The sequence below is a fragment of the Aureobasidium subglaciale genome (assembly GCF_000721755.1).
Source record: "Aureobasidium subglaciale EXF-2481 unplaced genomic scaffold scaffold_37, whole genome shotgun sequence".
NCBI lineage: Eukaryota > Fungi > Ascomycota > Dothideomycetes > Dothideales > Saccotheciaceae > Aureobasidium > Aureobasidium subglaciale.
The window spans coordinates 16,980-42,382 of record NW_013566958.1 but is presented as its reverse complement, the minus strand read 5'-3'; the positions used below and the strand labels follow the sequence as shown (position 1 = coordinate 42,382).

Genomic DNA, 25,403 nt, shown 5'->3' with positions numbered 1-25,403 from the left:
AAGTTTTGCGGGAGCGAACTGCCATCGGCCCAAATTTTCCGTCAAACTCCGCATCTTAACCCCGGCTTGCGGCATGTCATTTCCACCTCCATTCGCGACACTTCATCTTTCGACAAGAACTTATTGTTGCGTAACCAGCAAGTTGCACGTTGGCTACTAGATCACGGATGTACTCTCAAGTAGGACTCGCGAGATGCGTGTCTCGATTGAGGACTTCCGGTCATAACGGCCCTCAGTACTCTGGCAATCTGACGAGGACATATTCAAGATCAATCTCATCGAGCAGCACTATTCAACGTCTTTCTCGCTTCTGGATCCCTACTGTCGGTGCTGAACGAGCTAGAGATGCCAAAGATGAGTCTCATGAGTTACTTATCAGAGCTGGCTATGTACGACAAGCTCATGCGGGCATATTCCACATGCTGCCACTCGGCAATCGTGTGCAACAAAAGCTTGAAGGTCTGATTGACAAGCACATGGAGAGTATAGGTATGCGACTAGTGCACATGAAAGGTAGGTGCAGTTGGCTGAGACTCATGTAGGTGCTGCTAAAGTCTCCTTGTCTACCATTTCTTCAGAAGAGTTGTGGAAGAAGACTGGTAGATTCGTAGGCCATGGCGGTGAAGTAAGTACAATTTTGCGTTTCAAAGCCTCCAATTCGACCCATGCTCATTCCTCAAGTTGTTCGGTTTCCACGACAGAAAAGATGCAAAGTTCCTGCTATCGCCAACCCATGAGGAAGAAATCACATCTTTGGTCGCTAGCACGGTTCAGTCTTACAAAGACCTTCCTCTTCGACTATACCAGATTGGTCGTAAATTTAGAGACGAAGCTCGGCCGCGACAAGGTCTCCTACGTGGTCGTGAGTTCACCATGAAAGACCTCTATACTTTCGACATCACAGAACAACAAGCCAGACAGACATACGAGGAAGTTCGACTGGCATATAGAGCTTTTCTCGATGAGCTAAGACTACCCTATCTGGTTGCTGAAGCTGACTCTGGGAATATCGGTGGCACATTGAGTCATGAATACCACTTTGTATCTGCTAAAGGAGAGGACAATGTCATCAGCTGCGACTCATGCGGCTACACCATCAACGACGAACTCGCCATCACCTCTGTCGAGCAACCAGATCTAGTCACCATCGACCACAAGAAACATCTTTCTCGCTGGATAGGAATCACAAAGGACCGCAAGAACATCATCCTAGCCTGGTTCCCCACCCACACATCACAAACCTCTGGAGACAATGTCAAGAATGAAATAAACCCCAACGTCATTAAAGCCCTCGCCCCCGACATTGATCTCTCCGTCGAAAACCCCCTCGAACTCTGGGATCAAGCAAACCCAAAACAATCAGATGGTTCTCGCCCCTCTGCTCAAATCATCGAGATAAACGACGAACGTCTGGACTCCAGCCCTGAAAGAGCAGAAATCCAAAACCAACTCCAACCACGCGAACTTCTAAACCCAGAAACCAGTCGCTTCAATAGCGTACAATTCCAACTCCGACCCAGGAAGAATGGGAAAAGCATGCAACTCACCCGCACACTTACAGGAGACCCTTGTCAAAAATGCAAAGGGGGCAAAGTTACAGTGGATAAAGCGATAGAAGTAGGTCACACCTTCCACCTCGGAACCCGCTACAGTCTACCCCTCTCCGCCACTTTCGTCGATGCAAACGACACGCGTAAAACAATCGAGATGGGCTGTCATGGTATCGGTGTTTCTCGTCTCGTAGGCGCCATCGCATCACTTCTTTCAGATACCAAGGGGTTGAATTGGCCTGCTGCTATTGCGCCCTTTCAAGTCGTCGTTGTACCTGGCAAGGGCAATGAGCAAGATGCGGAAACTTTGGCAAAGAGGTTGGGAGTAGTGGCGGATGTGGTGGTGGATGATCGGGTTAAGCCAATGGGTTGGAAATTGAACGATGCGGATTTGGTGGGGTATCCGTTGATTGTTGTGTTAGGGAGGGCTTGGAAGAGTGAGGCAAAGGTGGAGGTGCAGTGTAGGAGGTTAGGTATCAAGGAAGAGGTGGTGTGTGGAGGTGTTGAAGGCTCGAGTTCTTTGGAGCAAAAGATTCAAGGCTTGTTGACGCGATTGTAGAAGAATTTGGCTTGTAATATAAAGGGGGAAAGGGTTTATAGTATTTGGGTCTTTTGTACAATTATCGGATCAAGGCATTGGCTCTCTCTCTCTACTCCATACCATCCATCAGTTCGACACGATCAAGCATCATACCACGAAGACCGCAGAACTCCTTGAGGTACTCCCACTCCTCACCCTCTTCCTCGCCCCACTTGTCTTTACTCGCGAATCCCCAAGCTTGAGACAACTTATCAAAAGCACTGCGCTCCTCCTCACGCACCCAACGCTCCCACAATGGTACTCCCGGCGCCCAAGTTACTCTTACCATTTGATCATTCGCCGTAGTCAGAGCAACATAGCCCACAGTACCCACAGCCATTGTATACGTCATAATACCCGCCATGGCGATATTCGTCGCCATTGCCGGATCCATGGTAGTCTGATAATCGCTAAAGCGTGTAGCAAGTGTGTAAGCCGCGGGAGGTGTGAGTAAGAAACCAGTCAGGGGAAACAAAGCACTTCGCAGGAATTTAGAGCGTTTGTAGGCTTTTGTGCAGTATGTGGCGTCAATAGTTCCAAGAGCGAGAGACAGATCACGGCTGTCGATTGCGGCATCGATGGCCATGTCTGCTACTGCGGGGGCTACGGCTGCATTGGGTTTATCTGGATTTGTCTCGTCGTAGGCAACGACACCGTCTTTTGATGGTCTGGGTACGGGTTTCTCGCGATATAGTTTGAAGACTGCTGGGAAGGATTCTGGACGTTGTAGCAGACACTGTAGCTCGACGTAGGTTTTGAGCATGTCAGGTGTGATGAAGACGGGACGATAGATGAGCATGTCGAAAGCTCTGGTAGTGAGAGCATCCATAATCCGTGACCTCGTGATCGATGAGTTGGAGGGAGTATTGAGGTTGCTCAGTAGAGCAGAAGTAGCCGTCTTCTCGGTTTGTGTTGTTGTCTGTTTCTGTGCTGTATCTTTGGCACCAACGAGTTTCCGAGCCATGGACAGGTACTCTTCCAGTGCTTTCAGAACGATAGCCTCGTCTGGCACGGCTGGGTGATCCAGGACATGTTTCGCAAGCTCTTCGATGCGTGCGTGGAAGTCCGAAAGTTCTTTTTGTGATAGCTGGGTGACAACGGCGGATATATTTGCAGGAGCAGAGGCCGTGGTATCAGATACGAACCATCTGCGCGACTGTCGACATGAAGCAGGGGTGGTGGGCGTATCTCTTGATTGAACTCTAGTGCGTGTGGGAGTGGATGAGATGAGACGCGATTGTTGCGCGACTCGACCAGTTGAGGGCCATGGTGCCGTTTGTCGCGTGCTTGTCTGACGACAGAGTTGGCATACAGACACAGTACGTGGCGGTGCGAAAGCTTTCATGTTTGGATATGTTCACCTGCCAATGCGTGTCGCAGCATTCAAAGTTGGTGGAAGATGCTAAAGATCTTATCTAATCAGCTGTCTCCATCGTGGCCAGGGTCATGCTTCTGACAAGAATCCCACATCACATACTCTCGATATTGACTGCTGCTGAGATCCAATTGTAAGTTTTGATATTCTGAAACACTTAGTAGGTACCCTGAATGTACTTGAGGCTTTCTTGGTCATGTCAGACCTTCAGATGTCGAGGAGATGCAGAATCAAATCTTTAGAATGCGGATTTCTCGAGAACGGACAATGCCCTGATTGTTTTGGTTCAACAATCAATTCCATCGAAGATGTCCAACTAACCTCAGGCTTGCAGTTGATATGTGTGTGCCGAAGGTGTCAGATCATGATCAGATCGATATGAGTGCAGCAATCTCCTGCTAGACGGCACAACCGGTGATGGGAAAGTTGTGGTCATAAGTTATCCATGCACAAGGACGACGGAAATAAGAAATATGCAGGCGTTCGGGCTGGGCAGCCGGGATGAGTGACGAAGCCGGCATGTACTCTTGCTTGCTCAGCCATCATCGACACATTTCCACCTACTACCAACCACCATTCGACCACTACTACTGCCATCAGCCTTGCCGTCGCCTTCCTATCCTTCCTCCTCGTAGACAGAGCAACTTCTGCACATCCGAACTTGCTCATTGGTCCTACCGGCGCGAATCATAGCCGCTGCCTCCCGTCACGCGCCCGCTGCACCCCGACTGTCTTGAAAGAGCACAATCACGACTATGCCGCCACCTCCACCACCTCCCCCTCCGCCGCCAATGCCCCCAGGCATGTCTGGCGGTAAGATACACCCAAGCATCATCAACATGGTTACTTGCGCTGATTGCACAACCAGGCCCACCACCCCCNCCCCCACCACCTCCTGGAGGGCTGCCCAGCAGACCACCTGCTGCTGCTGCCCAGGGCAGAGTACGTGCAGAGAAATAGACCACTCCCATCAAGTACTGACCGGTCTCTAGGGAGCACTACTAGGCGACATCACAAAGGGCGCCAAACTGAAGAAGGTCACCCAAATCAACGATCGTTCTGCTCCCATCGTAGGCAACGAGAAGAAGTCATCAGGTCCTGCTGCCATGGGCGCTCCTCCAGTACCCGGCATGCTTAAACCACCAGGAGGTTCTGCCCCTCCGCCTCCATCCGGCGCAAACAGAGACCGCGCGTCGAGCGATGTTGGAGCTGCACCACCGCAGTTAGGAGGCCTCTTCGCTGGCGGCATGCCCAAGTTGCGGAAGTCTGGCGGTGTCAAGACAGGCGCAGACGGAGATTCTTCATACATGGGAGGCTCAGATGTTCCATCACGACCTGTATCTGCTGCTCCTAGACCTTCAGGCGCACCCCCAGGCGCTCCTCCTCGTCCAATGAGTTCGGCTCCACCGCTCCCTCCTTCAGCGCCTCCACCTCCATTAGCACCGCCCCCAAATCCAGCAGTATCGGCTCTCAGAAACAGTGTGCGTCCTCCACCACAATCTACCAGCTCCTCGCCCGCTGCTCCGTCCAAGCCCAAACCTCCTCCGATCGGCAAGAAGCCTCCTATGCCTCCGCCTTCTTCGCGCAAACCCTCTGGCAACCTCCCGCCCCCACCTCCTTCTGCTTCACCAGCTCCTCCGGCTGCTCCTCCTCTGCCGCCATCTTCAGCACCCAGACCGCCACCACCTCCGCCTTCTATGAGCGCGCCTCCACCTCCAATGAGTGCTGCCCCATCTCTAGCCGAAACAGCTGCGCGCAATGCATTTGGTCGAGCCTCGCCTGCTATCGCTCCTCCTCCACCGCCTCCCCCTCCAGCCATGTACAACACGACACCTCCGAGGTCACCTGCGCCAGCACCACCGCCACCCCCCGCAGCCGCACCTTCACCGCCTCGACCGCCAGTTGCAGCGCCTAGTCCCCCACAAGCAGCACCCTCACCACCTCCTTCGTTCGCTCCCTCTAGACCTCACGCAGGCTCCATCTCGCGATCGACCATGGATGCTTCATCATACACACTGAGCAACGGAGGTGCATTGAAATCACCGAGCCAGTCATACCAAGGGACAATTGGGGGTGGAAGTGGTGCAGGACGCCTCCACATTGAAGACACACGATTCAAATTTCAGGCAGATGCGACGCTTCCAAAACCGCGAGAGTTTTCAGGAGTCACCAAAATGTACCGAGCAGGTAGAGGTAGTACGGTGCCACTGGATCTTGGAGCTTTTGAATAGTTTGGTGTCTGAGCATAGAGAGAAAGGAATGCAAAGGACAAAGCAGGTGGAATTGTGGGCATCCAACAAGCATAGAGGGTATCGTACAGAAAGAAAATGCGACTTTGTATGCAGGCTTCAGAGATGGAGACCCTCTTCTTCCTGGTCATGCTGTGTATCCTGAGCCAGCCTGGCCTCCAACTGTGCTCTCAATTGTTCGTCGGTCAAGCGACCACTTTGAGCCTGTGATGATTGTGTTTGACTTGTGTTGGTAGTGGTATAGCCGTTGACCATTGCTTCGCTGGTCTGACGATCCTCGACTTCTGCCTCTGACCATCTCATTCCTCTCTTTTCGACTTCGGCTCGGATCATTTCGATGCGCTCGTTCATGCGGTTGATGACGATGAGGTTCTCGTACATGGCGTCTTTGCAATCTTGAGGCATGTTAGAGGGAGACTGGTAGATCGAGTAGACACAAACATACCTTGATCGCCCTCATCGGCGAAAGGCACCATTTGTTCATTCGAGAATCTGAGATGATCCATGTTGTTGCGCAGCTCGGCGACCTTGGAGTGTAGAGCATCGATAGGGAGTGATTCTAGCGCTTCGGCGAACCTGACGCGGTCGATGGGTAGTGCTTCATGTGACATGACGAGTGTCGGACGTGTAGACGTGTGAAGTGGAAGTGGTATAAGTACACAAGATGGTGGCTGTCAATCACAGGCAGACAACCATGACGCCGCCTTGCATGGTCCGAGCACTGCCGAGCTCCGCAAATCATCATGGTCCATTTGTCGACGACGACATTATTCTTCCAGTTCGAAATTTGTCAATTCTGCATCTCTTTGTTCTTGACCATTCAGTAAGTCTACTGAGTGTGGATAGGTCGAGATGAACCATGCTCGCCCGGTAGTCATGCGGGCATCATGCTCGATTTCTCCATCTCCCTTTGCGCCATATCTTCTAGCATCTGTCCTGGGCCATACCGAAGCTCATAACCTCTCGCAATCTCTTCTACGCTCTCGCTTTGCTGTGCCGACTGGATTGCGCAACTTTTCAGCGTGTGCGAAGCTGTCGGCCAGGAACCGCTTCGTTCCAAAACCAACACCTGCAGTACAGAAGCCCAGTCCCGCTGCTCGACAAGATGGTCAGAGAAACACACGCAAACGTAAAGAACTTCCTACATGGCGAGACTACGATCCGGAGATTGGTATCCCTCTACCATCTGGAGAACTCGATCAAGCCACAATCACGGACATATTCGGACCAGACATGCACGTTGAAGATGGCAACCATATCCTGCGATTGATGCACTATCGCAGACTCTCTGGTAGTCTTATTGACATTGGTGTCGACTTCCCCAAGGAGACGGAAATCACCCATCAAATGGCTACCAAGGCTTTGGAATACATCAGAGCTCAGGACCCAGCATTTGATGAGAACGAGGCTGGTGCTGCTTGGGCGGAGTCGGAAATCATGCGAATGGAGCAACAGTATATGGCTCGCGCCGAGAGACTTGGTATCTATAAGCCTGTGGATGGCGAGAAGACGGACGAACCGCAACCGACGGCAAGCTCTTCTGACATATACGGGGAGAGCGCTTTGGATAGACTGAGAAAGGCGAACAAAGCAAGATGGATGGAGGAAGATCGAAAGAAGGAGGAGGAGAAGAAGCAAAAGGAGGACGAACGAGTTGCAGCTCTCAAGGCCCAAGCAAAGGATGGAAGTCCTACTGTTGAATCAAAGGACGAGCCGGGCAAGATATTCAGTCCGTTCGATGAGATTGCTCTTGCGGAACCCGCACAAAAGGCATGGCTGGAACCTGTCGAGCGCAAACCCTGGGTCAAGTACTACGAAGAGCAGGCGACCATCATCAAGGACAACAAAATCCCTAATCTGTCCAACCTTCGCAGACTGGGTCCATCTGCTCTAGTACTCATCGCAGTTCTAGGTGGCTGCTGGATGTTGAACGAAACGTACACTCCTCCACCTCGATCAGCTAGAATGTTCCCTGACGTACCGCCTGCCATTGCTACACTTGGAGCCATTACGGCCATCAACTTTGCTGTCTTTGTCGCCTGGAGAATCCCGCCTCTGTGGAGAACCATGAACAAGACTTTTCAGGTCACTGCAGCATATCCGTTCGCCATTGGAACTCTTGGTGCACAATTTAGCCACCAAAGCTTCCGTCATTTGTTCATGAATACGATCATGCTGTGGCCATTCGGCTGGATACGTAAGTGCTGACCTGCAGCATCGCCATGACAACCTCACGCTGACCTTTGACGTACAGTGCATGATGATGTAGGAAGAGGCACTTTCCTAGCCACTTACCTTGCCTGTGGTACTATGGGAACATACGGCTCCTTGGCTTTCAATGTGCTTGCGAAGCGCTGGATGAACTACAGCTTCGGATCATCTACTGCCGTCATTGGTACCATGGCTGCGGCCTGCCTGGTCAGAGCAAAGTAAGCGACGCTCCACCCTCCCCTTAGTCAATCGAATTCCACTAACATCCCGTGTCACCAGCAATAACGTGACAGTGCTCGGCTACGAGATCCCGGATGTAACCGGCCTGACAGTGCTCGGTATGATTGCTGGACTTGAGATTCTCAGAGCCTGGCGGGGCAAAAACACCAGGACTGACTACCCTGGCCATCTCTCTGGTCTTGCAGCTGGTATATTCGCGGGTTTCTATATCCGCTACCAGGCTGCTGCTAACCAGATGACTCGTAAAGAGTCCACACCATTACAATCCGAAAAGTCTACTGACTAGAAAGATTGCTTTGTATCAATATCTCAGGAAAGAATGTACGAATATCCGAATATGAAAATACATACCAAGCCTCAATGTCTGGAGACTGAGCAGAAGATCAGCTTCCTCTGCCCGGGCAGCAAAAATCAGAACGTGTCTCCGAGCCTCATCGTCACTGTAATTGTCGTGCACGGGCAATAAATTGTCTGCTTGATCGAATGTGGGAAAAACAGTCTTCTCGAGCCGACGGCCAGCGTAGTTCGATGAAAGCAGAGGAACTCTGACGGGGTCCATCGTCTGAAACTGACATGCTTTTGTGTTCTAACGTCTTGGCATGTAAAGATCGTGGTCATTGTACGAATTTCGTCATACTCTTATGCGCTCGAAAGACAAGCAGATTCGCACGAGCTTGATAGTAGCAATCCGAGAGTTATTTCTTGTCGCGTCGACACTTTACGTGAAAGATGAGATCAACTCGATGATTCTCCCAAAGATATGCATCTATGTTTTGTACAACTGTATCTTCGACTTGGCATTCGTAGAAGTCTAATCGCGCGAGGCGTCAGAATTGGGCAAGCACGGGCAAACCGTACAGATCTGCCTGCCCCCACACGATCCAAACAAGCCAACGTGCGGCCTGCGCGCCCCATTTCATCACTTCAGCGAGGCGGAAAAGGATAATCACCAGAAGGATAAATACGAACGTTTATGGCTTTCTCTCCGTTTTGAATCCCAGACCATGCTTTAGGCCTGCTTTGCACGCCTTTTCAGTTCTGCTATATTTCTTTTCTTGTCTTGCGTCTCATTCGACCTTTTTTAATATCTGGCTGCTGCTCTATGGCACCCCTCTTCTGGATTAGAGGAAAAACAAAACAAAACAGAATCAACCTTAATACTCCTTCTCTGAAGAGATAGATAATACGCACGACCTCGGCAAAAGGGATTTCATCAACATCTACCAGGCCTTGTCGAAAAGGATATAGGAGATATACTCGTTGATAGCCTTTGCATTTATCGGCTGCCTTCCGAATTGATCGGGACAACATAGCGGACATGGACGCTTCACAGGATCCCTACACTTGGGAAGGTGCGACTGGATGGCGACAATATCGAATGCTAAGACCGGGCCGTGGCATGTACTACGATGTCAAGAGACGACTACCATATTACTGGAGCGATATCAGAGATGCTTTTACCTATAGAACATTTGCCGCCACAGTTCGCATGTACTTTGTAAAGTATGTACCGAGCATCAATTGCGAGAGGAGAGACCACACTGACACAGCATATCAAGTCTCTTACCCGCATTGGCATTCATACTAGACATGGAACGTCACACAGATGGCTTCTTCGGGGTTAATGAGGCTTTGTTTTCATCCGCCCTTGCCGCGATTGTATTCAGTACTTTGGCTGCTCAACCATTGACCATTGTCGGTATCACTGGTCTCATTTCTCTATTCAATTACACGATCTACGACATCGCTGTGAGGCAGGGTATCGGTAATCTGTACCCTGAGTTCCTGGCATGGGTGTCCATTTGGGCTGCCATCACGCATTGGATCACATCTTTTGGCAATCTCTGCGATTATATGCGATTCATTACCGATTTTTCGAGCAATGCTTTCGGCATGTATGTCGGAATCATTTATATGAGTGAGTCGCTATATCGAGTATGAACGAAGAAATGCTGACAATCGTCCAGTCAAGGGTGTTCAAGAACTCATCGCCCAATTCGATGAGAGTTCACAAGCGGCAGGCTTCTTGAGTATCGTTGTAGCACTTTGTTACTGGGCTACTGTATATGCTCTGGAAATGCTGCCCCATACCGTGGTCTTCACACCAGTGACTCGCAAGCTACTTTCCGACTATGCCTATCCTGCAAGTAAATCACTCGATATATATATCATCCAGGTGACTAACAGGGACTGCTTCAGATTGCCACACTGTTTTGGACAGGCTTCGTCCATATTCCTGGAACCATTAAGAGGGCCAATGTGCTCACTTTAGATCATACGAGAGCCTTCTACCCTACTGTAGATCGCAGCTGGCTAATCCATTTCTGGAACCTGCCTGTCAAATGGGTCTTCGTCGCCTTGCCCATCGGCATCCTCGTTACTTTGTTGTTCTACTACGATCATGTAAGCACAGAACGCAGCCACGAGAGAAATTTGTACTGACATACATGCAGAACGTCAGCAGTATCGGCGCTCAAGCCAGGCAATACCCTCTCAAAAAGCCTGCAGGTTTTCATTGGGACTTTGCTCTTCTCGGCGCCACATGCTTCATCGCTGGTATCATCGGCATTCCTCTCCCCAATGGTCTCGTTCCGCAAGCACCTGTACACACAGACTCCTTGACAGAATACAAGGACAAGCTCATCATCAGCCACGAGACTGAAGATGAGGACGGTCGCCCAATGGAGCGCAGAAAAAAGGTGTTCGTAGCCGAAGGCGTCGTCGAGCAACGCGTCAGCCATTTTCTCATGGGTCTCGCCATCGTGGGTACCATGACCGGCCCCCTCCTCGTCGTCCTTCACACCATTCCCCGCGCTCTCTTCTGCGGTGTCTTCTTTGTCGTCGGCTGGGGCTCCATCGAAGGTAACGGTATGACTCAAAAAGTTCTCTTCCTCATCAAAGAACGCCGCTTCATCGACCCTTCGGAACCACTGCTTCAGATTTCAAGAAAGAAGATTATGCTCTTCCTCCTCTTCCAAATCCTCGGCGTTGGCTTTAGTGTCGCCATCTCGCAGACTATCGGCGCCATCGGTTTCCCCGTCATCATCATCTCGCTGATTCCTCTTCGCTGGTCAATCATGCCGCACTTGTTTGCCCGTAGAGAGCTGGAGACCATGGATGCACTGACCGCAGACTCTGATGTCGTGCTCTGCAGTCTGGGAGGCAAGCCTGTCATGCCTGAAGTTGCTCTCGAGAGGAAAAAGAGGGGTGTGGCATCTGAAGAGGAAGGAGATAGCGCGCATATGAGTGATAAGAAAAAAGACAGTTCTAGTGCAGGGGATGTGGAGTCGCCTGAATTAAGAAGGCGGCTGGAGTTGGAGCGATCGGGACGTGGCAATGGGCCATATACGGCTGGCAAGCATGATTGAGATGTATGAGGGAGGAGTTTAGTTAATACATGGCGCATTTACATATACATGTTATTGATATCGCAGATTTCCAACTTTGACGAATGACCATGACTCGAGGTGTTTCACTATTCAGCCCACTTGTGAAACCCAGCAAGAGCTGGTTGACGTGTCAAACATGAAGACTTTGACTCGAATATGGAATGATCGCAGCAGACGAGGGCACTTTTGGTCCTAGATAGAGTTGTCACGACTGATCTCATTATCTTGACGAGCGCCTCGTCAAGATGCCAAACCTTGGAAACGTCGAAAACCACGAGGAGATCCTCTACGAGATCCTATCCTACGTACCGAGGAGTTGTCTACCACTCTTCTCCTTCGTATGTCGAGAATGGTATGCGGTTATTCAATTGATCGTGTATTGAGACATAAGGCTTGTGTGGCGTCGAACCAGATACCTTTGCGGCTTCAGACTTCGCAGACTCACCGTGGGCGACATACATCCCGTCCCCTGTCCTTACGAACACGATAGCCTCTGCATACGAGACAATCGACCACAGGTGAACTGGCCCTCTCCGTGCTTAGTCAAGGTGTCTTGCACCTCTGAGGCATACCCTCCGCTCTATCTACTCGTGAGGACATTGGTGTCTTCGGCACCGCGCGCAAGCTGCGTACGATCACCTCACCTTGATGGTACCGTTATTCAGTCTGTGTGGATGGATGAACAACAAACGGGACTCACGCATCATGACCGCGAGCGAATGGTGACTATTCTGCGTGAAGGCCTTGCAGACACAACCCTGGAGCACAGATGGCTAGACGAACTCGACAGAGGATCTCCGAGTGCTTTTGCAGCGTTCTTACTAGTTTATCTGAGAAGGCTCAAAATATTCGAGATCAGTGCCGAATTTACGAGTCTGTTCTCATTCATCGACATATCCGTTATTCAGGGTCTGGTAGACCTGGACACGATGTCAAGCGATACCTTCAATGAGGCAGTCTACATATCACCCGGCAGAGCACCTTCGATCCATTCTAAGACAATCAATCCACTGCTCTATTTCTATCTCCCGAGCGTTCGACATCTAGCGCTGAACGTCCCAAAACTACTGGAAGGTCTGCAATTCGAATGGCCAGCCAAGGACAGCCTGCCACCAACTACCAAGATAGAATCCCTCAATCTTACCTTTACGTTCTTGAACGAGAATTCTTTGGCTCATCTGATTGAAGCATGCCCAATGCTCCGTATCTTACAATACGATCTCTGCATCACGATGGATCCTATGAACGATAACGAGAGACCGGATGAAGCACTTGTAGATCTCAATGTACTCTCGAGCTCACTCTCATCAAGCAAATTGACTCTGGAAGTCTTCCATTTTCACATTGGAAAGTGTTCCTGGAGATCTGGAGTTTGGAACGATTGTTTTGACCACATTCATGGCCACATGTCTTTCCACGACTACCCACAGTTACGCACCTTGCATGTTTCTCTCCAGGCACTGGTTGGAAGCCGTGAACAACCGGCAAAGCTTACACCAAAGCTCCCCAAATCACCAACAACTCTCTGGATCAACCTCGACGGGTTCGATTTTCCAGAAGAAGACGAACCTGGTACTATGCCTATGCACAGTACAGGAGCCATCATCTCCATCGTATCGGATTATCTGAATCAATGGAATCTCTATACGCCTTTGCTCAAGAATCTGAAGCTTCTCGTCTATCAAGTACCATATCTTGTCTGGGACCAGTGGGATCCTGACCTCCTTTCTGACATCTTGATACCCCTCGGTCAAGAAGTAGGTGTGCAAGTCTGCGTTGATGTGGTTCAATATCGATGTATGGGTGTTGACCCTGGCACGTTCGATCTCGCAAGACAGGGGCCCCCTTACTTCAGTCAGGAGCTCATTGATGAGCATCGGATGGAGGAGAATGGACCGAACTCTGGGAGTCATTACATTCCGCTTGGTGTGGATCTGGACCAGAGGTGATGACAAGCATCCATTTCCGGAATGCATATCGGAAATATACCCCCCCCCCCCCCGGGAGACTTCTCCGCCAGTGATCACCTCGATTGGGATAAGGAAGAGTGCATGACCGAGCAAGCATAGCCACCAGAAAACTCTGCGGCTCACCCATTGATCGCGAGTTCCGGATTTTAGGGGCAAGCGAACTGGATCTATAGCTCTGCGAGCCGGAGCGGCAATTGTCTGTGGGAGGCTCGAGGCGGCCAGTCTTGTGCATATTAGCTGAAGGATAGTTTTTTGATAAAGACACATGTTATAGAGCGCAGAGGATATCTGCCTCGACCAGCGCTTGATACCCACCTTTGTTCCCCTTATATTGCCACTCAAAACCTTGCAAACCGGCTTTAAGCTCATGGCTTGATCATGTACAACGGACATAGCGTCTCGTCGTACTGAGCCTTGTCTTTGACCTTCTTGTCAACAATTTGCGATACATCTCTCGCATAATAAGGCGATGATACACCCTTATTTCAGTTAAGACATCATCGACGCGTATCGAACGAAGCAGAAAGGATGGAGTGATCGGTGCGGACGTGATGAACGGACTAAACATACACGCGATGGTATGTATCGAGATCCATACCTGGAATGGACAAGTTAGCAACTCTTCATTATTGCTAGTCCGAGTGCCTCGATCTCATGGAATGTATGAACATAGACTTGGCCCCATCATTAGCATAGCTCCCTGCGACTCCCTTTCTCAACTCTACATGACCATCCTGCGGAGCGCTTCGTCGTACTCAGCCTTTTCCCTCACTTTCTGATCGATGAATAGAGAGACGTTTTTCGTGTAATAAGGCGCAATCTCTACTTGCCCAGGGAAACCAGCCGAGGCCGCGAAAAGTGGTTGTATGTGACCAAGCAAGAAGCTGTACGCAACACGAGGATATCTGAGACCTGCAAAGTACCAGTGTGATTTCTTCTCGAAGGCCACCCTCGCGACATTTGCAACGTCAAAGGCAGGCTTTTGCAAAGGATGACGGGAAGCTTGTTCCTGGCTGAGAATGTCGAAGAATTCGTGGCATGCTGGCATGAAAACCTTCTCGTTGATCGCTATCTTTTCCGTGGCTCCGACAAAGCTGTCCTGGATGTGTCCACTGACCCAGAACGGAGGTTGTAACATTTCAAGAGGCAGAGAACAAGTCCATTCGAAGTCGACAACCGCAGTAATGTTATAATCATTGTCCACGAAGATGTTACCTTCATTGAGGTCTGTAAGCTGCATGGCAAACGGGCCCCTTCGGAGACTTGGATCAGTGAAGTGAGATCGAATAGCTCTCCATACAACGACAGTTGCTAGTTGACCTTCGGCGTCAACATCATCTTCGACAGCATTTAACTGATGTTACATTATTGTTTCGTGGCAATGAAGGGGGTCTTCAACGTATGTGTCGACAGAATTGTATGTGGTGCTAGGAGCGGATGTCGCTAGGAATGCCTTCAGCCTCGAACAAAGCCAAAGGTGCAGTAAGCGGGCGATTGCTGAGCGTCACCTCACCAGAGTCACACACCGTAAAGGAGCCGATCCGAGTTTGAGGTACTCGAGCAACGTCAAGGATGATTTTGGAAAGAGAGCGAAATAAGTTCTGGCGGTGGACCGGGTCGTGAGATGGCCATCGCTCCATCAGCATTTTACCTTGGCGAGGCTCTATGAAGCTTGTGATGCGGTAGCCGGTCTTGAAGTGGACCGGGCTCGACGACAGCACGAACGGTCGCCAGTACTGAACGTCAAAGAAGACGCAATGGAGCCTTTCTCGAATGGACTCGAATGTCCGTCGTATCCAGGAGCATCGCACCACAGGCGTGAAGGAGCGCACATTTGACAGACCAAAGCCAATTAATTGAGGAATGGGTACGCTGGGACAGTACTTAGACATCCACACGTATGCAGCAGCCTCTTCACGGATCTTCTCATCAGCCATGTTGGGAGAGGTGAGCGACTGCGTGTGATGAGGCCAGGGGCACCGGACCGCGACACGATAGCTGTTGTTGACGACAACAGGTATCAAGACATTGAAGGAGCCGCCGGTCCACGCTTCCAAGTGCTCAACAGAACACAGCTCCTCTGATGGGAGCGACAGATGATGTGCGACAGCCTGCTTGAGAGCCAGCGTCTCACGCTGCAAGTAATCCACAAATTCGCGTTGTTGTTGTTGTGGATATTTCGCCTGGACGAGCATGTTGTGGTCATCGTCAACGAGCTCCGCATAGGTCGCCGACGGGAAGTGATTGCGCATAATGGCGGTTCAAGGCTTGAAATCGATGTATCAAGATGAGAGACGGGGAGGTGAAGACGATTACGAGTACAATGTGATAACGCAAATGTGCGGTGCCTCTTCGCTACTCTACTCGGCTACTATAGGGAAAACGCACGGTCAATCAAAGCGCTTTAATATCGATTACTCCTGCGTCTGCATGATACAATAATATGTGGCTTGCCGACAACAGTGAAAGTGATGCACAAAGAATGATTGGAAGGCGTGTTGTCACAGAGAAATAACCTCGGTCAACGCCAAGCCGCCACGCTCCCCGAACTTCACTCCATACCTTATCCTTCGAGCATCCACTCGAGTAGATAACGACTAGTTGGAGATCACCTCGAACAAACAACTTCAACAGTCTCAATCACAATCTCACATCTCATCATGTCTGGAAAATTTGAGCCGAAACAAAAAGTCGAACTCGACCCGCCGAAGGACGATCCCATCAGCTTGGATTACCTATCTAAATGCGACGGTTGGTTAACAGCATGACACGCACGAGACAACAACTGATTTCATTCGGAGGAACGCATGAGGGATATCCAACTTATGTTGCCATCAAGGTAGTTATTGCACACTTACACTGATCCCTCAAACATTGACATGTGATAAGGGAACTGTTTTCGATGTGACTGGCAACAAGGCCTACGAACCAGGAGCTTCATACTCTGGTAACCTCTCTCCGCGGAAAAACGAACCAACAAGATATCCACTGATTTTCCCCAACCACAGTCTTTGCTGGCAAAGATGCATCCAGAGCTCTCGCACAATCTTCCCTCAAGAAAGAGGAATGTCGACCAGAATGGGAAGACCTCAAACCAGAACACAAAAAGGTGCTCGATGACTGGTACACTTTCTTCAGCAAGCGTTACAACATCAAGGGCAAGGTTGCCACTGATAGTGCAAACTTGTAGATGACGCTTTGATAACTCCTGAGAAATAATACCTCGACATGAAGAAATTCCGATCATGATATCCACAACTGCTCTCCACAAGACATTCCAGACAGGAAGAAAAAAGATGGTTGGTCAGACCTGCTGATGATGATGCCAAGCAGCTATCCAAACCTCGACAAGAAATCCAGACACGGATCAGGGAGCCACATCTATCCTTTGCAACAAAAGTCAGCGCACATTCAAGTCGCATCAGTCAGAGCAATCTCGAACATACCTCTCAACACTGACGACACCAAGCCGCCACTCTTCCGGAGCAATTAGGACAACTCTTTCTCATCCGGAGATGTTTTCCAATACGTCGAACCATCTTGCATTCGGCATAGGCAGCCCATCTGCAAGCATGATCTAGCTTTTTCGAGTCGTGGCCACAGCTGTAGTGGACTGCGTTCCAGGTGCACATCTTTGGATCGATCGACTGTCGTGCTCTTCGTCTGAGTGTATAAGCCTTCTCGAGAGACTTGTTGGAGATTGACAAGGTGATTCGACTTTGTGTGACTTTTCCACTTTGATGGAGTACTCGATTTCTCCTTTTCTTTATTGACAGACGCAGAAGAAACACAAGGCTCGGGGAATCTCTTTATCAGAGAAAGAAAAGAATCATCTCGCGAATGGCGCTGGCAAAGAATACTACAAGCTTTCTGCCACAGATTCAAGTTTCTAAACCTCAAAGGTAACGTTGCAAGGATCTTCCTGCTGCTAACCGTGACGCTGACAGCAAGAGGATGGGACATGCGGCAAGAAATTGATTCGCTGCTCCTGGCACGGGTGTAACATTCGCCTCAATCTTTGCAACAAAACTCTCGAAAGCTGTCCCACGAAAGACAACACATCACCATGATTTCAATGAATATACTGGTTAAATCAAGTTTGGAGGAAGAATACTCTTCATCCAATCTCCTCTCGCAAGTAATAGAATACTCTTCGCTTTTGTCTCGCAAGTAAAAAAACCACCCGTTATCTTTGCACCCAACCAAAAAACTCCTCAATACACCAAGCTCCAGCCCAATTCCCACACCAACACCCTTTGTGCACCCCCCCCCCCCCCCCCCCAAACAAAAAAACCCACAGAACCTGTCCGCGGGGACATGCCTCTTCTCTCCAACAAAAACAAAAAGAGAGATACCCAAACCTCTCTCCCCCCATTCTAAAATCAACGCCCATGACCAAACCCCCTCTGTCTAGCATAATAAGCGCAATTACGACAATATTCTGTAGGATTCGACCATTCCCTCTTGACAGACCAAGCGCCGAAACATTGATGGTTTGGGTCGTTGCGGGCGAAATGGCAGTGTTTGATTAGACGGCGGTTTGCGTGGCCGCAGCCGTAGTGGATGTTTTCGTATTGGCACATTTTTGTTTTTTTTTTTGCTTTTTTTGGGGGGGTTTTTCTGAGAAGGGAGGGGTTAGTGTGGTGGAAGAAGGGAGGGAGGGAGAAAGGGAGGAAGGAGTTTTTTTTTTTTTTGGAGATGGGAGGTAGATGGGAGGGGGAGGAGGAGGAGGTCATGGAGATGGGAAGTAGATGAAGGTTACGGAGAAGGGAGGCTTACGGGATATAGGGGAAAAGTGGTGGCACGCGGCAAGAAGGAGTTGCAAATGCTGTGGACTTGCGGGATTTTGTTGTGGATATCGGGAGGTGATGTTGTGAGATTGACGAGTGTAGAATGGATGTAACAGTCGAATATGAGGAGTATGAGTTGACAAATGAATCCGATGTCGTAGTTGAATGAAAAGGTACTGACTTGATTAACGTCAACGAGGGACATTCCAACTATCTATATATCTCCAACCTATCCTACATCTCCTCCAATCAACATAAGGCTCTGCAAATGTTTACTCAACCACACGCTTCTTCTTGCTCTAGGATCTGTAACTCTTTCCATGACGCAAAAGCATGTCCGAGACCTGTCATTGCATAAAATGACGAATGAGGAAACGAGCAAACCAGGAACACAAGAAAACCAAAGTGGTCATGCAGATATGACTTGCAGCAAGAAAGCAGAGATGGGGAAAACAAGGTTGGAAATACAAATATCTCAATGGCTTCCTTTGACAGGCGGGAGTTGCAAAAAAAAGGCTATCGACATGTATATGCAGGGTCGTCGGCCTATGACAGGAATGAACAGGATCAAGCAAAAAGGATCAAAAAAACAGTTCCCGGATAGAGTGACAAGTTACAAGTACAAGCTACAAGTACAAGTTACAAGTACCTATCCAGATTCTTTGTTTCCTTTGATAACAAAGATCTGTCCCTTCCTCGGAGTGCACAAGAAACAAGGTCCGGATGTTTGCTCAAATTTGTGGAGCTTTTGAGTGCAGAACGGATTTCCTGACTTCCCCGTTATGCTGTATACACTACCTCATTGGGAAAAAGTCACATCTACGCTTCTATCAATTCACTCTACCAAGATGATCCAGGCTTCGAGAAGAGTACAAAAAGACCCGTGACGATGGGTGACTACCGACGGCAGTGATGACCCGGAGGTGGTACAGAGACACAGAGCTGGGACCCCTCCGCATCAACATCAACAAAAACAAATGGATGAAAACCAGGTTCTGGTTTTTGCACATCATCCGTGCCTGTGAACCTGGTATGGAAGAGCAAAGATCTAGAGCTTGCCGGACGTGTGCTCAACAATCTGGTTACTTGCATGCTGTTGAAGTTGTGCTGTGAGACATATGGATAGCTGCTCGTGCGATAGCTTTGACGATCTCCTGTGGAATTCACGAAGATTGATGACTACCATGACACAGGACAACTGTCTGGAGATTGTGGTTGGATTGAATAATGCTCGCTTTTGATTACAGTATGAGAATGAGAATTGTACGAAATGCTAGCCGGTCAGCATACTCAATAAACGCCAATGCACTCCTTGTCCCACTGCCACACCCTCCTATCATCAACAATCACCCAAACACTGCGTGTGACAAAATTGATCCTTCGACCGGGCGCTCAGCGCGACTCCGCTCGAGAACAAGACTGACGACTTCTGGTGAAAAAAAAAGACCCACGAGTAGCACAAATGATCATGCCGTGTCGACGGGTATGAACGTCGACATCCATTTAGGCACCGCCCTGCTTGCGGGCACGACGAGCCATACGCTTCTTCTGAATGATTTGCTGACGCTTCGCCAACTTCTCATCCGCGGGATCCTTCTTGTTCTTCTCCTCCTCAACAGGAGCCTCGTCCTTGCCATCTCGCTTGCGCTTGCGGTCGAACTTGCCTCCTTTGCCGCGGTCACCCGCTCCAAACTTGGTGTCACGACCCGTGGGCACTCTCTTGCCATCGGCAGTGGGTGCGGTGGCCGCGAATGAACGCTCGCGAGACTTTTCCTCAATCTCCTTTCTGCGCTTGACGACCTGGGCGTTTTCAATGGCGAACTCGACGATCAGGCGCTTCTTGCGTTCGGCGAGCATCTCTTGCGACATTTTGCCCTTGCCCTTTTGTTCTTGTGCTTGGTAGCCGATGGCGTGACCGTTCAACCAACGCAGACCCATCAGAGCTGAACGATGTGTGTAGTACTCGATGAAACCGTAACCACGACTGCGGCCGGCGCCACTCTTCTCGTCCACTTTGGCGCCCTCGCGGCCCTCGAAGACAATCTTTGCTTGCTTGACGATACCCTTGGCACGCTTCTTACGGTCGGCCTCGGCCTTGACGTCTTCTTCACCACCTCTGCCGAGCTCCTCCCTGTTGAGCTTTCCACGCTTGCCCTCCTTGACATCTGTGGCGAAACCGACGACAGCTTCTCTGGCGAGCTGTTTGAGGTCCTTCGATGTGATGGATCTGGGGATGTTACGGACGGAAAGACGGGTCAGACTCAAATGCAAAGAAGGGTTGCTTTCAATCAGAGTCTTTCTCTGCTTAGCACTGGCCTCTCTCATGGTTCTCTCGGAGGGAGGAAGCTGCTCGTACAACGGCGAGTTGGAAGGAATGGTACCCTCAGACAGCAGGTATAGGCGTCTTCTGTCTGTATCACGCTTGAAGCGGTTTGCGGCACCCTCCTCGGTAAGACGGCTGGCTTCATTCTTGTTGACGGCACGGGATACCTGCAGGACACGTCCATCTAGGGTAAACTTTCCAGTGGGATCGGCGTCCTCGTTCTGTAGTACGGAGTGGGTCATCTGAATAGAGCCGTCCTTGGCCTTGGGGTCGTTCAAACGAGGAGGCTGGTGTCTGGGGGCGTTCTTGAGAACATTGTCGCAGTCTTCCAGCTCGTAGAAGCAAACGAAACCAGTACCTCTGGGACGCTCGGTCTCTTGGTCGACAACGATTCTTGCGTAGCGAACAGCGCCAAATTGAGTGAAGTGGTCCTCAAGACTCTCGTCTGTTGCTGAGAAGGGCAGGTTGCGAATGAAGAGTGTGGAAGAGTTGTCCTCTGTTCTCGGCTTCACATCCTCCTCTTCGTCCATGTCATCCATGTCGACGTCTTCGTCGTCGTCGTCAGAACCAGACTCGTCATCATCCTCGTCCATGATGTGTTCGTTGGCGCCATCTACGGCATCTTCCTCAGCGGCGTCTCCGCTGGTTGTATCCTTCTCTTTGCTCTCCTCTTGAGGAGTGTTGTCCCAGGTCTCCTTGTCGACGGCCCAGTCAACAGCCAACTGTCTACCATCAATTTCCTTTCCGTTCACACCCTCGATAGCCTTTTCAGCATTGGGTCTACCACGCATGATGACGAAACCGAAACCACGGAGGAGACCAGTCTTGCCCTTGGGAAGGACGGTGTGCTTGACCTTTCCGTAGCTCTGGAAGAGCTTGGCCAATTGATCGGGGTACTTGATGCTCCAGGGAAGGTTGCGAACAATAAGTCTCGGGACTTGGGCGGCAGCGCGTTCCTTGGCCTGAGCATCCTTGAACTTCTCACCGGCTGAGGGGACAGCGGCAGCGCCCTTCTCACGGTGCCTGGGCTCGGCGACCTCGCAGCGCAACTTCTTTCCGTCGACAGCGAAGCCGTTGAACTCTTCCTTTGCCTTTTGGCAGTCCTCGGCGTCGGCGAAGGTGACGAAACCATAACCCTTGCACTTCTTCGATTCCTTGTCGGTAACAGCAACGGCGTGCTTGATGGGGAACGAAGCGGAGAAGATCTCAGTCAAAGATTCGGAGGTGGCAGAGTCGGGCAGCGAGCGGACAAAGAGCGAACGGCGTTGTGCAGCAGCTTCGGCCTCGCTCTCCTTGGTAGCGTCCTTTGAGACAGAATTGCTCTCGACAGCAGCTTCTGTGGCGTTTTCGACAGCGGCCTTGACCTCTGCGGCGTCCAGCGACATTCTTTGCTTCTTGCGTGGGGGTGTCATGATTGTGTATGTGTTGTTGTGTGGAATTGCCTGAATTAAGAGAAAAAAAGTGCAGCAGCAGCAAACAGGGACCAACTTTTTGGGGACTGAGACTTTCTTCCGAGGCAGATCTGCGGGCCTGTGCTGAACTTCCATCCCGCCTCCACACACCGCCTTCTACTTATCTTCTCTATCAGATCATCTCTCTAGTCACCTACTCTGCCTTGACGGGTTGGTCTACCATCAATTGCAGCAAGGACATGACAACCTCTGCCGCTGCCAAAGTAGTCGGCTCTCCCGCATTGTCATAGATAGGTGCCACTTCCACAACATCACCACCGATGACCTCCAAGCCAGTTAGTCCATCGAGAACGGTAAGAAGTTCTCGAGTCGACCATCCCCCCACCTCTGCCGTACCTGTTGCCGGTGCGAACGCAGGATCAAGAACATCAATGTCGATAGATATGTAGACCTTGGTTCCGGCAACACGGCGCTTCAACTTCTCAATGACTCCTTGGGGTGTGAGCCTATCAAGATCCCTGGCTGTGACCATTTCAAACCCGCATTGGCGATCATGCTTTACATCGTGCTTCTTGTTCATGACTGGAGCTCTGATTCCTGCATGTATCGAGGTGTTTCTGACGAGACCTTCCTCGTGGGCAATGTGTAAGAAGGTTCCGTGGTTGACGCCAGCATAGTGTGAGATGCCTCCTCCCAGTACTTCAGGATCCCAAGTATCGATATGGCTGTCAAAGTGGATGACGCTGACAGGTCCCCAATGCTTGAAGGTGGATCTCAGTGCAGACAGTGTAGTAGTGTGATCACCCCCCAACGTCACAATTCTCGGTACAGTGTACTCGGTGGAATTGCTAGCTCGGTTTGAGATGATCCCGTGAGCTGTGTCGAGCTGCTTCAAGGCTACTGTGTTGTCCAACACTGTCAATGGTGCATCTCCACAATCTATGATAGTGGCCCACTCCTTGAACAGATTCTTGCCGCTGTAAATGTTCCATCCAGCCTCTGGGGAGATTCGCCGAGACCCTGCTCTGATTCCGCCGGGTCCAAATCTGGCACCCGGTCTTCCGGTAACACCAGTGTCGAATGGAGCACCCAAGATGGCAATGTCGTATTTCTCAGATCCGTCCTTATTCAAGCAGTGTACATAAGGCAGATTTGCAAACGTGGTCAAGCCTGCAAATTTGGCACCAGTGATGTCTATACTCTCATGGCCCAATGCCATCATAGGAGACTGATAGCCTGCCACAGATGGGAACGTGATGTCCCGACCTGCGGCGGTGGAAGCAATCAATAAAACTGACAGTAAAGAAATCATTGGTAAGGATGCACTGGCAATGGTCGAGGAGTCACAAGAGTATATACAAGACCTCGACACAGCTCTGACGGTAAGTGATTGATGTTCGGCTATCACACGTAGTATCGGCTGGACATGCTCAAAGAGGAAGGTTCTTGCGTCGAGGCTGACGTAGCTCTTGGCCGTTCCGAACATCAGGTTGTATTGTGCAGACAGGCTTCAATTGGCAAACGAATGTATTACTCTCACCATGCTCGCTATATGGGAGGATAGAAAATGTAGCAGGGGTATAGGTTATGTAGACTTCTCAAGCCTTCTTGCCGGTCAGAATAGCTTCGGCTTCCTTATCTCTGACATTTGAGCTTCCAGATCTCTCGCTGGCCTGGAGAGTCTTGGGAGCATCTGCGGACTCTGCAGTCACGCTCTCGCGAGCAGCCTCCTTCAGTCGCGCAGTGTCGGACTCCTTGATGTCCTTGGTCTTGGTCTCCTTCTCATCATCGCTGTCGCCCAAACTGAAAGGATCGTTCTCGTCGGACTCGGGGTTGGGAGCAATCGAGGTCAAAGGCTGCCACTTGGCTGATTTGGAAGCAGCACCGGGAGATGGTTGACGCTGGTTCCTTCGGTCAATGGCATCGACTTCGTCAACCGGGCCGGATTGAGGAGGCGCGACGTTAGCCTTGTAGAGGTCAGGGTTTGCGAGAGGACGGTTGCGCGAGGACGAAGCTCGATGGGGAGCTGGATTCAAGGTCAGCGTATACAAGCCTAGTCTGTTGTAATCCAACGAACCTTCATCGTCGCGAAGCTCGAGTGCTGTGAAATCGTCGTCCAAGACGCGATTATCCGAGTCATAACGATCCTTGTCGGTACTCTTTCTGCTCACGTCCGCCGATCTGCGGATACCGTAGAGCTGCTCGGATTGCGAGGGACCGTAGTTCTGCCTGCGATAGTTCTGCCTGCGAGGAGGACTATCCTGTCTGGTGGGGCCATTGTACGGGTCGTCGTTGTCTTCTCCGTCCAGCTTCTTTGTAAAGGCAGTGATCCATTTGTTGACCTTTGTCTGCGTCTCCAAGAAGCCCTTGCGCACATTCTCCTTGATCTGAGGAAGGTCGTCTGCAATCAAGTCAGCCACAAGTCGAGTAGTCACTTCCAAGGTGGGTCGCAACGGTACCATCGAAGAAGCTGTATTCTCTGTCGTCCTCTCCGGGGCCAGGACGTTGCTGTCTGGGGCGGTTGGGAAGAGGGGGGCCACGGTCGTCCTCGTCTCTCATGGTGCGTCTAGGGCGCGACTCAGACTGGAAGTGTTGGGCAAGCTGACGAGCGTATTGTTCGTCTGAGTCAAGCTGTCGCTGAGCCTGGGTAGGTCTCGGAGGCTGTGGTGGGGGGGCTTCTTCGGGCTTGAAGTCTGGGTCTGACATCGCTATCGAAGGATCAGAAGGCGTTGACAGTTTTCCTTCCAGAGAGACGTACCGAGTAGAGCGTTGAAGGCTGGCTCGACGTTGCCATTGCTGGCAATCAGGACAGCCTTGATGACCTTGGGGTCGATTGTGGGAAAGGCCTCCTTGAGTGTCTTCTCGTTTTGTGACTGTGGGCTCAAAGGGCGGGTAGGCTTGGATGGGGCATCCTCGTCTTCGACCTCGACGAAGCTGACCTGCTTGGGAGTAGGACTCTTCATTGCTCTGCTCTCGTCGTGGTCGTGGTCGTCGTCGAAGTCGAGCTCGCGTGCGGTTGTTGGCGATTCGGCGCCAGCTTTCTGGTCGGCTGTCGCGTCAGCTCGTGCATACAGGTGGCTCTATATGACAGCTCTTACGGGCTTCTCTGAATGTGAATTGTCAGACATGGTGGCGTGTTTTGTTTTAGATGTCAAGATTGTCAAGTCGATGTTTGGGCTGCTGCGCCGAGGGGTAGGCAGCTGGACCCTGTTTCAATGCCGCCTACGGAGCTGCCCTAAAATTACTCCACTATGTCATTTGCTCTCCTACTTCAACACCATAATTGTCATTCGACGACATGGCAGTTTAACAAA

General features: G+C 50.7%; 14 protein-coding genes across 14 annotated transcripts; 6 read left to right on the top strand and 8 right to left on the bottom strand.

The window, feature by feature from the left end:
* Positions 1-167: 167 nt before the first annotated feature.
* Positions 168-2,109, top strand: AUEXF2481DRAFT_9157 (uncharacterized protein; the record flags this gene model as incomplete). Its single annotated transcript, XM_013483743.1, has 3 exons — positions 168-489; positions 543-625; positions 682-2,109. The coding sequence occupies 3 exons, from the start codon at positions 168-170 to the stop codon at positions 2,107-2,109; spliced, it is 1,833 nt and encodes a 610-aa protein (XP_013339197.1).
* Positions 1,716-3,915, bottom strand: AUEXF2481DRAFT_44783 (uncharacterized protein). The gene is made up of 4 exons (XM_013483773.1): positions 3,827-3,915; positions 3,685-3,777; positions 3,608-3,625; positions 1,716-3,540 (listed from the first exon to the last, which is right to left on the bottom strand). The coding sequence occupies exon 4, from the start codon at positions 3,473-3,475 to the stop codon at positions 2,201-2,203; it is 1,275 nt and encodes a 424-aa protein (XP_013339227.1). The 5' UTR covers positions 3,476-3,540; positions 3,608-3,625; positions 3,685-3,777; positions 3,827-3,915; the 3' UTR covers positions 1,716-2,200.
* Positions 3,916-4,058: 143 nt separating this feature from the next.
* Positions 4,059-6,223, top strand: AUEXF2481DRAFT_92703 (uncharacterized protein). Its single transcript, XM_013483804.1, has 3 exons — positions 4,059-4,318; positions 4,374-4,447; positions 4,498-6,223. The coding sequence occupies exons 1-3, from the start codon at positions 4,261-4,263 to the stop codon at positions 5,734-5,736; spliced, it is 1,371 nt and encodes a 456-aa protein (XP_013339258.1). The 5' UTR covers positions 4,059-4,260; the 3' UTR covers positions 5,737-6,223.
* AUEXF2481DRAFT_83693 (uncharacterized protein) lies at positions 5,854-6,394 on the bottom strand (the record flags this gene model as incomplete). The annotated part of the gene is made up of 2 exons (XM_013483799.1): positions 6,200-6,394; positions 5,854-6,149 (listed from the first exon to the last, which is right to left on the bottom strand). The coding sequence occupies exons 1-2, from the start codon at positions 6,363-6,365 to the stop codon at positions 5,854-5,856; spliced, it is 462 nt and encodes a 153-aa protein (XP_013339253.1). The 5' UTR covers positions 6,366-6,394.
* A 236-nt stretch (positions 6,395-6,630) lies between these two features.
* On the top strand, positions 6,631-8,491 carry AUEXF2481DRAFT_70846 (uncharacterized protein; the record flags this gene model as incomplete). The annotated part of the gene is made up of 3 exons (XM_013483791.1): positions 6,631-7,951; positions 8,009-8,183; positions 8,245-8,491. 3 exons carry the CDS (start codon positions 6,631-6,633, stop codon positions 8,489-8,491), a joined length of 1,743 nt encoding a protein of 580 aa, XP_013339245.1.
* A 718-nt stretch (positions 8,492-9,209) lies between these two features.
* On the top strand, positions 9,210-11,665 carry AUEXF2481DRAFT_92700 (uncharacterized protein). Its single transcript, XM_013483803.1, has 5 exons — positions 9,210-9,708; positions 9,765-10,123; positions 10,173-10,348; positions 10,405-10,608; positions 10,659-11,665. Exons 1-5 carry the CDS (start codon positions 9,524-9,526, stop codon positions 11,571-11,573), a joined length of 1,839 nt encoding a protein of 612 aa, XP_013339257.1. The 5' UTR covers positions 9,210-9,523; the 3' UTR covers positions 11,574-11,665.
* Positions 11,666-12,867: 1,202 nt separating this feature from the next.
* On the top strand, positions 12,868-13,599 carry AUEXF2481DRAFT_44779 (uncharacterized protein). Its single transcript, XM_013483772.1, has one exon. The coding sequence runs from the start codon at positions 13,001-13,003 to the stop codon at positions 13,541-13,543; it is 543 nt and encodes a 180-aa protein (XP_013339226.1). The 5' UTR covers positions 12,868-13,000; the 3' UTR covers positions 13,544-13,599.
* Positions 13,600-14,285: 686 nt separating this feature from the next.
* Positions 14,286-15,816, bottom strand: AUEXF2481DRAFT_33672 (uncharacterized protein; the record flags this gene model as incomplete). The annotated part of the gene is made up of 2 exons (XM_013483757.1): positions 14,286-14,918; positions 15,091-15,816. 2 exons carry the CDS (start codon positions 15,814-15,816, stop codon positions 14,286-14,288), a joined length of 1,359 nt encoding a protein of 452 aa, XP_013339211.1.
* Positions 15,817-16,224: 408 nt separating this feature from the next.
* On the top strand, positions 16,225-16,754 carry AUEXF2481DRAFT_9148 (uncharacterized protein; the record flags this gene model as incomplete). Its single annotated transcript, XM_013483742.1, has 4 exons — positions 16,225-16,315; positions 16,366-16,403; positions 16,454-16,511; positions 16,573-16,754. The coding sequence occupies 4 exons, from the start codon at positions 16,225-16,227 to the stop codon at positions 16,752-16,754; spliced, it is 369 nt and encodes a 122-aa protein (XP_013339196.1).
* Positions 16,628-17,762, bottom strand: AUEXF2481DRAFT_44774 (uncharacterized protein). The gene is made up of 2 exons (XM_013483771.1): positions 16,898-17,762; positions 16,628-16,673 (listed from the first exon to the last, which is right to left on the bottom strand). Exon 1 carries the CDS (start codon positions 17,525-17,527, stop codon positions 17,054-17,056), a length of 474 nt encoding a protein of 157 aa, XP_013339225.1. The 5' UTR covers positions 17,528-17,762; the 3' UTR covers positions 16,628-16,673; positions 16,898-17,053.
* A 65-nt stretch (positions 17,763-17,827) lies between these two features.
* On the bottom strand, positions 17,828-18,221 carry AUEXF2481DRAFT_44771 (uncharacterized protein). Its single transcript, XM_013483770.1, has one exon. It carries the CDS (start codon positions 18,145-18,147, stop codon positions 17,947-17,949), a length of 201 nt encoding a protein of 66 aa, XP_013339224.1. The 5' UTR covers positions 18,148-18,221; the 3' UTR covers positions 17,828-17,946.
* Positions 18,222-19,872: 1,651 nt separating this feature from the next.
* Positions 19,873-21,948, bottom strand: AUEXF2481DRAFT_55310 (uncharacterized protein; the record flags this gene model as incomplete). Its single annotated transcript, XM_013483786.1, has 1 exon — positions 19,873-21,948. A coding segment is annotated over one exon (2,076 nt), but the record flags the coding sequence as incomplete, so codon positions are not given.
* Positions 21,949-22,282: 334 nt separating this feature from the next.
* Positions 22,283-23,401, bottom strand: AUEXF2481DRAFT_70877 (uncharacterized protein; the record flags this gene model as incomplete). The annotated part of the gene is made up of 1 exon (XM_013483795.1): positions 22,283-23,401. The coding sequence occupies one exon, from the start codon at positions 23,399-23,401 to the stop codon at positions 22,283-22,285; it is 1,119 nt and encodes a 372-aa protein (XP_013339249.1).
* Positions 23,402-23,687: 286 nt separating this feature from the next.
* AUEXF2481DRAFT_33667 (uncharacterized protein) lies at positions 23,688-25,217 on the bottom strand (the record flags this gene model as incomplete). Its single annotated transcript, XM_013483756.1, has 4 exons — positions 23,688-24,490; positions 24,549-24,797; positions 24,848-25,130; positions 25,188-25,217. The coding sequence occupies 4 exons, from the start codon at positions 25,215-25,217 to the stop codon at positions 23,688-23,690; spliced, it is 1,365 nt and encodes a 454-aa protein (XP_013339210.1).
* Between the last annotated feature and the right edge of the window lie 186 nt (positions 25,218-25,403).

Excerpts from the sequence above, each read along its gene's own strand:
- AUEXF2481DRAFT_44774 (XM_013483771.1), bottom strand. The coding sequence starts at position 17,527 with ATGTCCCATCCTCTTGCTGTCAGCGTCACGGTTAGCAGCAGGAAGATC.
- AUEXF2481DRAFT_92700 (XM_013483803.1), top strand. The coding sequence starts at position 9,524 with ATGGACGCTTCACAGGATCCCTACACTTGGGAAGGTGCGACTGGATGG. Across the intron at positions 9,709-9,764 it reads GTTCGCATGTACTTTGTAAA|TCTCTTACCCGCATTGGCAT; the intron begins GTATGTACCGAG and ends CAGCATATCAAG. Across the intron at positions 10,349-10,404 it reads TTTCCGACTATGCCTATCCT|ATTGCCACACTGTTTTGGAC; the intron begins GCAAGTAAATCA and ends GGACTGCTTCAG.
- AUEXF2481DRAFT_44771 (XM_013483770.1), bottom strand. The coding sequence starts at position 18,147 with ATGTGCCAATACGAAAACATCCACTACGGCTGCGGCCACGCAAACCGC.
- AUEXF2481DRAFT_44783 (XM_013483773.1), bottom strand. The coding sequence starts at position 3,475 with ATGAAAGCTTTCGCACCGCCACGTACTGTGTCTGTATGCCAACTCTGT.
- AUEXF2481DRAFT_44779 (XM_013483772.1), top strand. The coding sequence starts at position 13,001 with ATGTCTTTCCACGACTACCCACAGTTACGCACCTTGCATGTTTCTCTC.